Source organism: Coregonus clupeaformis, chromosome 3, assembly GCF_020615455.1.
Source record: "Coregonus clupeaformis isolate EN_2021a chromosome 3, ASM2061545v1, whole genome shotgun sequence".
In the NCBI taxonomy this organism is placed as follows: domain Eukaryota; kingdom Metazoa; phylum Chordata; class Actinopteri; order Salmoniformes; family Salmonidae; genus Coregonus; species Coregonus clupeaformis.
In genome coordinates this window covers 29060115-29073217 of record NC_059194.1, presented here as the reverse complement: position 1 = coordinate 29073217, position 13103 = coordinate 29060115, and the positions used below count along the sequence as shown (strand labels likewise).

Here is a 13103-nt window from a genome sequence, read left to right as displayed (position 1 = left end):
ACGGTGCCACGTTGAAAGTCACTGAGCTCTTCAGTACTGACAGTGTTTGTCTGTGGAGATTGCATGGCTGTCAGCAACGGTGTGGCTGAACTAGCCGAATCCACTAATTTGAAGGGGTGTCCATATACCTTTGTGTGTGTATATGTATATATACACACACAGGCTAGGAAGTTAGCATTATACAATCTCCAAACATATGAAAAGGCACTTACTTAAACTCAGGTATGCACAACATGGGCTGCGTTTAGACAGGCAGCCCAATTCTGATATTTTTTCACTAATTGGTCTTTTGACCAATCAGATCAGCCTTAAAAAAGATCTGACGTGAAAATATCTGATGTGATTGTTCAAAAGATCAATTTGTGGAAAAGATTATCAGAATTGGGCTGCCTGTCTAAACGCAGCCATGGACAGGGACGGGGAAAGACTTGGGCCGCCCCATGCCACCAAACATTAAGGAAAACACAAGCTGCTTTATACCAGAGGAATGTGAGAGGAATGGTGATTAGCAGAGTGATTTCAGGTGTGGTGAGTTGACAGGATAGGGGGAAGTCCAGAGGGTAATTGGAAGTTGGTAGAATTTGCATGATGCTTCAGAACAGTTGGTTTAGACATATGTGAATGTGTGTGTGGGTACCTATGTGCGTGTATCTGCTATCACTCTGTGTTATTGAGTATAACAGACAGGGTAGGTTTTGATGGAGGATGGTAGTGAGGGCAGGTTTGATGGCTCCAGTGGTGATTGAGGGAGGCAGGTGGTGGTGATAATGATACCCCAGGAGGAAGCACTCTGAGTGGAGGCCGTGGAGAGGGTGAAGGGGGTTCTTTGGAGGATGGCCAGAGGATTCAGACAGTGAAGGTGCAGCTGACTGTATGCCCTAATGGCTATTATTCTAGCCTTCAGAACCAAACACACTCACACACAAAAGCAAACATATTATTCTTCTCTTGCACACACACACACACTCTCTCTCTCTCTCTCTCTCTCTCTCTCTCTCTCTCTCTCTCACACACACACACACAAACACACACACACACACACACACGGCAGGTTATTAGGATTCTCAGCCAGGCACCTCTGGAGAAGCAGTAGGCCTGTCTCTATGTTCTAGTCAGCCATGCATGAGTACACTGCTGTACAGACCTGACTGCCAGACAAGAGGAGAGTAATGGAGAGATAGAGTAAAGGAGGGGGAGTCAGGAAGTAAAAGATAGAGGGAAAGGAGAGACCATCTGGAGTAGAGAGGAGAAAAGAGAGAAGGGCAAATTAGACAGAGAGAAGGATGAGAAACAAATGAGATAAAAGCAAGATGAAAGGAGGAATGAGTATGGAGTGAAGAGAGGTGGATAGAGAGACTAGAGGGGGCAGGAGAGAAGCAGAGGAGGATTCTTGGCTGGCCACAATAAGGGAAACAGGCCACTGGCACAGACAGGAGAGAGTGGGAATCAGAGGGATAAGATGAAGAAGACACATACATGGGAGAACAAGCTGCGAAGGAGGGAGAGGGCGAAACCTAGAAAGAGTGAGATGTGATGGAGTGAGAGAGGAAGAGTGGAGAGATAGAGAGTTGAGGATGTGGATGAGACTGATAGAGAGAGAGGGGTGTGAGAGGGAAGGGTAAATAGGGCTGGTGGTATGGCATGCCAGTTTAGCGTGGGCAAAAAAGGAACATATATATATATATACGCATACAAAATGAGAGAAGGAGAAAAGGAGAGAGTGATATAAAGGTTGAGAGAGAGGGATCTGAGTGAAAGAGAGTGGTTATTAATTTCTGTAGATATGTAAATCGGGATGTGCCATGATCAGTCAAGCGCATCTGAATTAGAGCGAGAGAGAGAGAGATAGAGAGAGGTATATTGAGAAGGAGGTCAAAAATTGATAGAGCGTGATGGACACTTGTGTTGTCATAAAGCTCCTAATTGCTTGTCTCCCGCTGTTCAAATCCCATTTCAATACATATGACCTGAGAAGACACACACACTACACACACACTCAAACAAATCACATTGATTAAGACCAGAGGTGCCACCCGTCTGTCACCATGGATACGGCTCAGCAGCATGATAGAGGAAAGTTAATCTGAGTTGAATACTTAAAGATGTCTGTCTGACTGTCTGCACCGCTCTCCTGATAGCACTGATAGATGGCGCGAGGGAGACGACGAGGGAGGAAAGGAGGGAGGGAAGCTCATATCTAAATGCTAGAAGGGAGGGATAGAAAGAGAGAGGGATGGAGAGGATTTTAATATCGGAATGATGAGCTAGAGCGAGAGAATATTTGTATTAAAAGTCAGTAATTTACTGATCTGCAGCATTGATTTAGCTGATTATAGAGAGACAGTGCGATAAAGATAGAGACAGAAAGAGACAGAGTGGATTGGAGGGAGAGAGTGGCACTGAAGAAAGATAGAGAAGAGAGAAAAGGAAAGATGGAAAAGAAAGTTAGAGAGAGAGAGAGAGAGAGGGAGAGATACCATATGAGAGCCTGTGTTCATATGAGTCTCCTGGGGGAGTAGATGAGCAGAAATTGGGTTTGGATTACACATACAGAGCAGAGGTGAGTCACCACCATTCTCCCTCGTAGGCAGTGTGTGTGTGGTGTCTTGTACTCCCTCCCTCTCTCCTGTCAGTGAGGTGCTCTCCTGAGGGTTAAGGCTTACTGTGTCTCTGAAGGCACCTACTGTGACCAGCTGTTAGGGAACTAGACAGAAGCGTTTAATGATGGCTCACCACCCTGCATCAACTGGTCTGCTCTCTGTGTGTATAGGAGGGGTAGTGGGAGGCGGCGACTGACAGAATATTATACAGTGGGCAAGGAGAGTTTAGGCAGGTAAATCATATAGAAAGTACTACTGTATCTCTGCAGACAAGTGGGGATATCCGTGTATGTCATAAGCTTCTATTAGAAATCATTTTCTATCCTTTTCCCTGCCTAATAAAATGTAAATCATATTTCTAAATACATGTAAAGAGTCTTGCATATTGAAATGAGTTTGGCATGTGAGCCCCAGGTCAGAGGAAAGTGAATTCAATAAACATTAGCAAGGATCAATGGATATATGGTGATATGAATACTGTTCCACATGAGAACATTGTCCAATAGAGAAATAATTCAGTTTTATTCAGCCATGTACTACAGCACATCGAGCTGACACATGGCATATGGGTTAGTTGTTTAATAAGTTACTACAGAGAGAGAGTGAGTCTTGGAGGTTAAGCAGTGTGTGGCTCTAAGCGCTGGAAGAGGAGAGGTTTATTGAAGTACACACACAGGCCTGTGGTTGACATCTCTTATCCCCTTCACCCCTCCCTCCTGCTCTGCCACTCTATGAATATTTATTGACAGGATTGTGTCCAACTGTGTGTTCTTTAGGCAAAGTGTATGTTTAGCACACTCCAAACCCCCTCAGAGCTTGGGTCTCTGACAGGGCTAGCTAGAGCACTGTAACCTCATTTGACCAACCTGTTCTCGTGAAACGAAACAAGGGCGCAGCAGATCACGCCATGAGCACGGAGACTAAAAGCAGAACCGAATGGACTGGACTAGACCAGACATTACCAACCTTTTCCGTTCTGTGCACAACCAGAAACAGGAGAACTGGCTTTGCCTCTTCATTGAGCTTTCCTGGTGGGGGGATAATGTGTTGGAATTGGACATGACTCATCAGCTATTTCATCAGTGCCAGCTCATAAACTCTACTAAAAGAACATTACACTCTCGTTTATAGACTCATGCTTGCGTGTGCATCCATGTGTTTCCCCAGGGTGGAGGAGAGCTTTAAGACCCTGTTCTGGTCCATCTTCGGTCTGTCAGAGGTGATCTCCGTGGTCCTGAAGTATGACCATAAGTTCATAGAGAACATTGGTTATGTGCTGTTCGGGGTCTATAACGTCACAATGGTGGTGGTTCTACTCAACATGCTCATCGCTATGATCAATAGCTCCTACCAGGAGATAGAGGTCAGTCCTATTAATAAGTAATTCATATAGAGGTCAGTCCTATTAATAACTCATTCATTCCTGAGTGGCGCAGTGGTCTAAGGCACTGCATCACAGTGCTAGATGTGCCACTAGAGATCCTGGTTCAAATCCAGGCTCTGTCGTAGCCGGCCGCGACCGGGAGACCCATGGGGCGGCGCACAATTGGCCCAGCGTCATCCAGGGTACGGGAGGGAATGGCCGGCAGGGATGTAGCTCAGTTGGCATGGTGTTTGCAACGCCAGGGTTGTGGGTTCGATTCCCACGGGGGGCCAGTATGAAGAAAAAATTATAAAAATAATGTATGCACTCACTAACTGTAAGTCGCTCTGGATAAGAGCGTCTGCTAAATGACTAAAATGTAATTAGGAATTATCCAATCATACAATGGTTGCGTTATGATAATGTTTAGCTGAAGAAACGAATATTCAGTGTGAAATATTTGTTAATACCAATGTATGTTTATGTGTGCGCCTGCATTTATTTGTTTGTGTCTGTATGTCCATGTGTGTCTGTCCCCTCCAGACTGATGCAGATGTAGAGTGGAAGTTTGCCCGTGCCAAGCTGTGGATGTCCTACTTTGACGAGGGTCGCACTCTGCCCACTCCCTTCAACATGGTGCCTTCTCCCAAGTCCTGGTACTACCTGGTCCTCCGCACCAAGGCCTGCATCGTTCACCTCTGCAAGGCCAAGGGGTGTCGCCATGACAACGAGCTAGAGATGGGCATGCTCAACTCAGGACTCAAGGTCAGAGGGGAGAGGGCAAAGGTCAAAAGGCAAACCCTAATTGTATCAATACATACTGTAGATGCTAGTAAGTGTTTGATCTTATACAAAGCCTTCCTATCACACTCTAAGCCTTAACCACCTTTCCTACCTGTTACCACAAATACAGGGGTGACACCCGCCCGGCTAACCTAGTGTGTAAACCAGTGGGTTATCTACGTGTGAATGTACACCTATGGGCAGAACTACCTTTCCCTTCTCCAGGACCCAGGTAGGGTGTACAGCAGGAGGACAGGCTGGAACACAACCAATAACCAAATCCTCAAACAGCCAAACAAAAAGTGCCCCCTCTCTCCCTCCAGCTCACACGACAAACAGTTTATATGCTCTAGTCAGTCAGTCACTCAACCACAGCTGCCAGGACTCCGGACCGAAGCCACGCCCACCATCATCAGCCGCAACTCAGCACACCTGTAATAACCAGAACACACAAACAGAACAACCACTCTGAACCAAACACACACTACAAAGGACGATTGGGAGAAAGAAAAACATGTCACACGTAACACAAAGGCACAGCTGACATCTAGGGCACAGCCAGATCTAAATGGCATTGCACAATGTTTTGCCAAAGCTATTGCTGAAGCTGCTTGGTTTATTTTGGTGGTGGATGTGTTGTGGAGACTATTGGATGTATTTCAAAGGCTTCAGAATGTAGTATAGGAGCTATTGAATATGCCCGCTCCTTCCTAATGTTTAACCTGGTTTATAGAGGCAGGATCAGTTTCATAGAACTGCCTCTGTGGGTAGACATATATCTGATGGCTTGGCTATGAAACACAACTGAGCAGAGCATTACGTGAGCAATCGATAGATAGACTCACACTACACCTTTGGAAGACGTGAAAAATGTCAAGTGAGTTTGTAGGAGTAAACTACAGCTATTTCTCTCTTTCTGAAAGAGACATGCATGTATACAGCAACCTCCTTCACTTTTAGAGTGTTTGTGTACATTGTGTTTGTAACTGTTGTTATTGTGTGTGTGTGTGTGTGTGTGTGTGTGTGTGTGTGTGTGTGTGTGTGTGTGTGTGTGTGTGTGTGTGTGTGTGTGTGTGTGTGTGTGTGTGTGTGTGTGTGTGCGTGTGTGCGTGTGTGCGTGGTGTGCGTGTGTGCGTGCGTGCGTGCGTGCGTGTTAGTATGCAGGGCTAGTGCACAGGTTAGTGGGTGTGTGTCTGTCTGGGGTTTCAGGAGCCATTGCAGTTTGGCGCCATGTCTTGTTTTGCCATGCCACTGATGATGACAAGCTTGGCAGCTTTACGAGCCCCAGAGCTGTGTGTGTATATCTGTGCGTGCGTGCGAGCACATGTGTGTGTGTTTGAATGTATCTCCTGCCAAAATGAAAATAAGGACTTGTAGGACACTAAGTAAATCTAGAAGAGGACATTAAAACCAGGTCATTGAAATTTAGCAGAGCCGAGTGTGGTTACATCACCACACAGTGACACAATACACATTATTCCAAGATAACAGGAATCATGTTTGTGCCACAGAAAAAAAGAGAACATATTATACAGTATTATTTTGTATCTATTTATATAGACGTCCCGAAGTCATATATATATATATATACAGTGGGGGAAAAAAGTATTTAGTCAGCCACCAATTGTGCAAGTTCTCCCACTTAAAAAGATGAGAGAGGCCTGTAATTTCCATTGAGAATTTTTTTTCCAGAAAGTCACATTGTATGATTTTTTATGAATTTATTTGCAAATTATGGTGGAAAATAAGTATTTGGTCACCTACAAACAAGCAAGATTTCTGGCTCTCACAGACCTGTAACTTCTTCTTTAAGAGGCTCCTCTGTCCTCCACTCGTTACCTGTATTAATGGCACCTGTTTGAACTTGTTATCAGTATAAAAGACACCTGTCCACAACCTCAAACAGTCACACTCCAAACTCCACTATGGCCAAGACCAAAGAGCTGTCAAAGGACACCAGAAACAAAATTGTAGACCTGCACCAGGCTGGGAAGACTGAATCTGCAATAGGTAAGCAGCTTGGTTTGAAGAAATCAACTGTGGGAGCAATTATTAGGAAATGGAAGACATACAAGACCACTGATAATCTCCCTCGATCTGGGGCTCCACGCAAGATCTCACCCCGTGGGGTTAAAATTATCACAAGAACGGTGAGCAAAAATCCCAGAACCACACGGGGGGACCTAGTGAATGACCTGCAGAGAGCTGGGACCAAAGTAACAAAGCCTACCATCAGTAACACACTACGCCGCCAGGGACTCAAATCCTGCAGTGCCAGACGTGTCCCCCTGCTTAAGCCAGTACATGTCCAGGCCCGTCTGAAGTTTGCTAGAGTGCATTTGGATGATCCAGAAGAGGATTGGGAGAATGTCATATGGTCAGATGAAACCAAAATATAACTTTTTGGTAAAAACTCAACTCGTCGTGTTTGGAGGACAAAGAATGCTGAGTTGCATCCAAAGAACACCATACCTACTGTGAAGCATGGGGGTGGAAACATCATGCTTTGGGGCTGTTTTTCTGCAAAGGGACCAGGACGACTGATCTGTGTAAAGGAAAGAATGAATGGGGCCATGTATCGTGAGATTTTGAGTGAAAACCTCCTTCCATCAGCAAGGGCATTGAAGATGAAACGTGGCTGGGTCTTTCAGCATGACAGTGATCCCAAACACACCGCCCGGGCTACGAAGGAGTGGCTTCGTAAGAAGCATTTCAAGGTCCTGGAGTGGCCTAGCCAGTCTCCAGATCTCAACCCCATAGAAAATCTTTGGAGGGAGTTGAAAGTGTGTTGACCAGCGACAGCCCCAAAACATCACTGCTCTAGAGGAGATCTGCATGGAGGAATGGGCCAAAATACCAGCAACAGTGTGTGAAAACCTTGTGAAGACTTACAGAAAACGTTTGACCTGTGTCATTGCCAACAAAGGGTATATAACAAAGTATTGAGAAACTTTTGTTATTGACCAAATACTTATTTTCCACCATAATTTGCAAATAAATTCATAAAAAATCCTACAATGTGATTTTCTGGGAAAAAAATTATCATTTTGTCTGTCATAGTTGACGTGTACCTATGATGAAAATTACAGGCCTCTCTCATCTTTTTAAGTTGGAGAACTTGCACAATTGGTGGCTGACTAAATACTTTTTTTCCCCACTGTATATACAGTGAGGGAAAAAAGTATTGATCCCCTGCTGATTTTGTACGTTTGCCCACTGACAAAGAAATGATCAGTCTATAATTTTAATGGTAGGTTTATTTGAACAGTGAGAGACAGAATAACAACAAAACAATCCAGAAAAACGCATGTCAAAAATGTTATAAATTGATTTGCATTTTAATGAGGGAAATAAGTATTTGACCCCCTCTCAATCAGAAAGATTTATGGCTCCCAGGTGTCTTATACAGGTAACGAGCTGAGATTAGGAGCACACTCTTAAAGAGAGTGCTCCTAATCTCAGCTTGTTACCTGTATAAAAGACACCTGTCCACAGAAGCAATCAATCAATCAGATTCCAAACTCTCCACCATGGCCAAGACCAAAGAGCTCTCCAAGGATGTCAGGGACAAGATTGTAGACCTACACAAGGCTGGAATGGGCTACAAGACCATCACCAAGCAGCTTGGTGAGAAGGTGACAACAGTTGGTGCGATTATTCGCAAATGGAAGAAACACAAAAGAACTGTCAATCTCCCTCGGCCTGGGGATCCATGCAAGATCTCACCTCGTGGAATTGCAATGATCATAAGAACGGTGAGGAATCAGCCCAGAACTACACGGGAGGATCTTGTCAATGATCTCAAGGCAGCTGGGACCATAGTCACAAAGAAAACAATTGGTAACACACTACACCATGAAGGACTGAAATCCTGCAGCGCCCGCAAGGTCCCCCTGCTCAAGAAAGCACATATACAGGGCCGTCTGAAGTTTGCCAATGTACATCTGAATGATTCAGAGGAGAACTGGGTGAAAGTGTTGTGGTCAGATGAGACCAAAATCGAGCTCTTTGGCATCAACTCAACTCACCGTGTTTGGAGGAGGAATGCTGCTTATGACCCCAAGAACACCATCCCCACCGTCAAACATGGAGGTGGAAACATTATGCTTTGGGGGTGTTTTTCTGCTAAGAGGACCGGACAACTTCACCGCATCAAAGGTACGATGGACGGGGCCATGTACTGTCAAATCTTGGGTGAGAACCTCCTTCCCTCAGCCAGGACATTGAAAATGGGTCGTGGATGGGTATTCCAGCATCACAATGGCCCAAAACCCACGGCCAAGGCAACAAAGGAGTGGCTCAAGAAGAAGCACATTAAGGTCCTGGAGTGGCCTAGCCAGTCTCCAGACCTTAATCCCATAGAAAATCTGTGGAGGGAGCTGAAGGTTCGAGTTGCCAAACGTCAGCCTCGAAACCTTAATGACTTGGAGAAGATCTGCAAAGAGAAGTGGAACAAAATCCCTCCTGAGATGTGTGCTAACCTGGTGGCCAACTACAAGAAACGGGTTTTGCCACCAAGTACTAAGTCATGTTTTGCAGAGGGGTCAAATACTTATTTCCCACATTAAAATGCAAATCAATTTATAATATTTTTGACATGCGTTTTTCTGGATTTTTTTGTTGTTATTCTGTCTCTCACTGTTCAAATAAACCTACCATTAAAATTATAGACTGATCATGTCTTTGTCAGTGGGCAAACATACAAAATCAGCAGGGGATCAAATACTTTTTTCCCTCAGTGTATATATATATATATATGCCGTTTTTTTTTTTCATGAGCATGGCCTTATTTCTATTACAGAATATTGGATGACTGTCATTCATATTCCATTCATCCAGTTCAATGCAACATCGACAGGTTTAGGCTACTACATGATTTTCCCTATACCCATCAAGAGGTTGCTACAACCTAGACTATGAATTAAAGATTACAACGTAGGTGCACACAGGTTGAGAGAAAATCACATTTACACAAGTATTCAGTACCTTTCGCAGCGATTACAGCCTTGAGTCTTCTTGGGTATGACGCTACAAGCTTGGCACACCTGTATTTGGGGAGTTTCTCCCATTCTTCTCTGCAGACCCTCTCAAGCTCTGTCAGGTTGGATGGGGAGAGTCGCTGAACAGCTATTTTCAGGTCTCTCCAGAGATGTTCGATCTGGTTCAAGTCCGGGCTCTGGCTGGTCCACTCAAGGACATTCAGAGACTTATCCCGAAGCCACTCCTGCGTTGTCTTGGCTGTGTGCTTAGGGTCGTTCTCCTGTTGGAAGGTGAACCTTCGCCCCAGTCTGAGGTCCTGAGCACACTGGAGCAGGTTTTCATCAAGGATCTCTCTGTACTTTGCTCCGTTCATCTTTCCATCGATCCTGACTAGTCTCCCAGTCCCTGCCGCTGAAAAACATCAAGCACTATGATGAAACTGGCTCTCATGAGGACAGCCACCGAAAAGGAAGACCCAGAGTTACCTCTGCTGCAGAGGATAAGTTCATTAGAGTTAACTGCACCTCAGATTGCAGCCCAAATAAATGTTTCACAGAGTTCAAGTAACAGACACATCTCAACATAAACTGTTCAGAGGAGACTGCGTAAATCAGGCCTTCATGGTTGAATTGCTGCAAATAAACCACTACTAAAGGACACCAATAAGAAGAACAGACTTGCTTGGGCCAAGAAACATGAGCAATGGACATTCGACCGGTGGAAATCTGTCCTTTGGTCTGATGAGTCCAAATTTGAGATTTCTGATTCCAACCGCCGTGTCTTTGTGAGACACAGAGTAGGTGAACAGATGATCTCCACATGTGTGGTTCCTACCGTGAAGCATGGAGGAGGAGGTGGGATAGTGTGGGGGTGTTTTGCTGGTGACACTGTCTGTGATTTATTTAAAATTCAAGGCACACTTAACCAGCATGGCTACCACAGCATTCTGCAGCGATACGCTATCCCATCAGGTTTGCGCTTAGTGGGACTGTCAATTGTTTTTCAACAGGACAATGACCCAAAACACACCTCCAGGCTTTGTAAGGTCTATTTGACCAAGGAGAGTGATGGAGTGCTGCACCAGTTGACCTGTCCTCCACAATCACCCGACCTCAACCCAATTGAGATGGTTTGGGATGAGTTGGACCACATAGTGAAGGAAAAGCAGCGAACAAGTGCTCTGCATATGTGGGAACTCCTTCAAGACTGTTGGAAAAGCATTCCTCATGAAGCTGGTTGAGCGAATGCCAAGTGTGTGCAAAGCTGTCATCAAGGAAAAGGGTGGCTACTTTGAAGAATCTCAAATATAATTTGTTGAACACTTTTTTGGTTACTACATGATTCCATATGTGTTATTTCATAGTTTTGATGTCTTCACTATTATTCTACAATGTAAAAAACAGTAAAAATAAAGAAAAACCCTTGAATGAGTAAGTGTGTCCAAACTTTTGACTGGTACTGTATATATAACTCATGTTGTGTTGTTGCAGGGCAAACGCTACAGAGCCCACGGTCGACCACGAGAGGAGTCCACTCTCAGAAAACCCATTAAACATCCCACCAGATATCAGGTACGAGAGAATGAGAGATATATAGAAAGTAAGCAAGAAAGAAAGAAAGAAAGAGGGGAGAGGGGTGTAGAAGGGGGAGGTAGAGGTAATAGGTGATAAATATCAGAGGGGAATGGGTGGGCAAAGAAGGAAAGAGAACGAGACGACTCCATATAGATTTAATGAGGTATCGAGATGACTCCATATAGATTTAATGAAGTATCGAGAAATTGATTTAGTGGGAGCAGGTAATAGCTGAATAAATGAGCAGGAGTGTGGAGTGATTCACTGAATGGGGAAAATGATGAATGAGGAAAGGTCTTTCTGTCCTCCACCTTTTCCCTATGGGAAATCTTCTCTCTTCCTCCGTCATGAGGTCATTCTATTGTGCCTCTCACACACCATTATGCTTCTCTCTAAAAGCCTTTCTCCTGACACACACACACTGCATTTAGGTATGTCAGGTCAGCTTCTCACAGTGAATGTGTATGTAGTGCACGCAGGGCAGCAGGTAGCCTAGCGGTTAAAGCATTGGGCCAATAACCGAAAGGTCGCTGGTTCGAAACCCCTGAGCTGTAAAGGTGAAAAATCTGTCAATTTGCCCTTGAGCATGGCACTTAACCCTAATTTGCTCCACATACCACTGGCTGATCCTGTAAAACAACACATTTCACTGCACCTATCTGGTGTATGTGACAATACAACATCTATATATATTTGACAGGTTCCCAGAGTGTTTTAATGCACGGACAGACTGAGTGGGTCTTAGAGAGAGCTACAGGAGTGTAGTGTATAGGTTTCAGATCAATACTTACCATTCAGAACTGAACAGTGTGACACAGTGTGAGAGTGTAGTGTGTGTGTGTGTGTGGGGGGGGGTGTATGTCTGGATGTGTGTGTGTGTGTGTGTTTAATAGAGATTATTGTCAGCTTTCATAACCAACTCTCTCTTCTCCACTTCTCTCCCCTTCATATTTTTCTCACCTCTCCTCCTCCCTCTCTTCTCTGTCGTACTGCAGAAGATCATGAAGCGTCTCATTAAGCGCTATGTTCTGAAGGCTCAGGTTGACAGAGAGAACGATGAAGTCAATGAAGGTGAAAATCTAATCTCCTTTAACGTCGACGTTATGTACCTCACCAGATGCTACCTGCCTGGATGGGTATTGTCAGTGTGAGTGTGTGTACTGTATCCTGCAGAGTAACTTAAAGGACCACAGTCTGGTCCTCTCTCCTGAATGTTAGTTCATTCTTAACAGCATGTAATAGAACAGCAACGTTGTGAGTGTGTGTATGCGTGTCCGTGTTCATGTGCGTGCATGTGTTTGTGTGTGTTTCACTCCTACATGTGCTGGTGTGTGTGTGTGACTCTGCCTGACTGTGTGTGTGTATCTGTGTGTGTGTGTGTTTTAGGTGAGCTGAAGGAGATCAAGCAGGACATCTCCAGCCTGCGCTATGAGCTTCTGGAGGAGAAGTCTCAGGCCACCGGAGAACTGGCTGACCTCATCACACAACTCAGTGACAAGTTTGTCAAGAACATCACCAAAAAACCCTGAGAGAGAGGGGCGAGGGGGAGAAGGGGTAGGAGAGAGGGGAGTGGGAGACATGAAAATACAGGGAGAGTGAGAGGTGGGAAAGAGGAGAGAAGAGAGAGGGGGAGGGGACAGATAGAGAATTACAGAGAAAGAGAGAGAGCGAGAGAGAGTGATGGAGAGTGGATGAAAAGGAGGTCAGGGATGAGAGGTGAAAAGGTGGCTTTCAGGAGAGTAGATGTCCTGATCTAATTAGTGGAGGGAGGAGAGAGATGGGACAGGAGGAGAAGAGAGAAAG

General features: G+C 44.9%; 1 protein-coding gene across 1 annotated transcript in view; it reads left to right on the top strand.

The window, feature by feature from the left end:
- LOC121546746 (short transient receptor potential channel 7) overlaps positions 1-12829 on the top strand; it is a 46859-nt gene extending 34030 nt beyond the window's left edge. Inside the window, exons 7-11 of the mRNA XM_041857988.1 lie at positions 3768-3963; positions 4507-4728; positions 11217-11297; positions 12296-12371; positions 12687-12829. Of these exons, the coding sequence (XP_041713922.1) occupies positions 3768-3963; positions 4507-4728; positions 11217-11297; positions 12296-12371; positions 12687-12829 (718 nt within the window). The remainder of the gene's footprint in view (positions 1-3767; positions 3964-4506; positions 4729-11216; positions 11298-12295; positions 12372-12686) is intronic.
- The last annotated feature ends 274 nt before the right edge of the window (positions 12830-13103 follow it).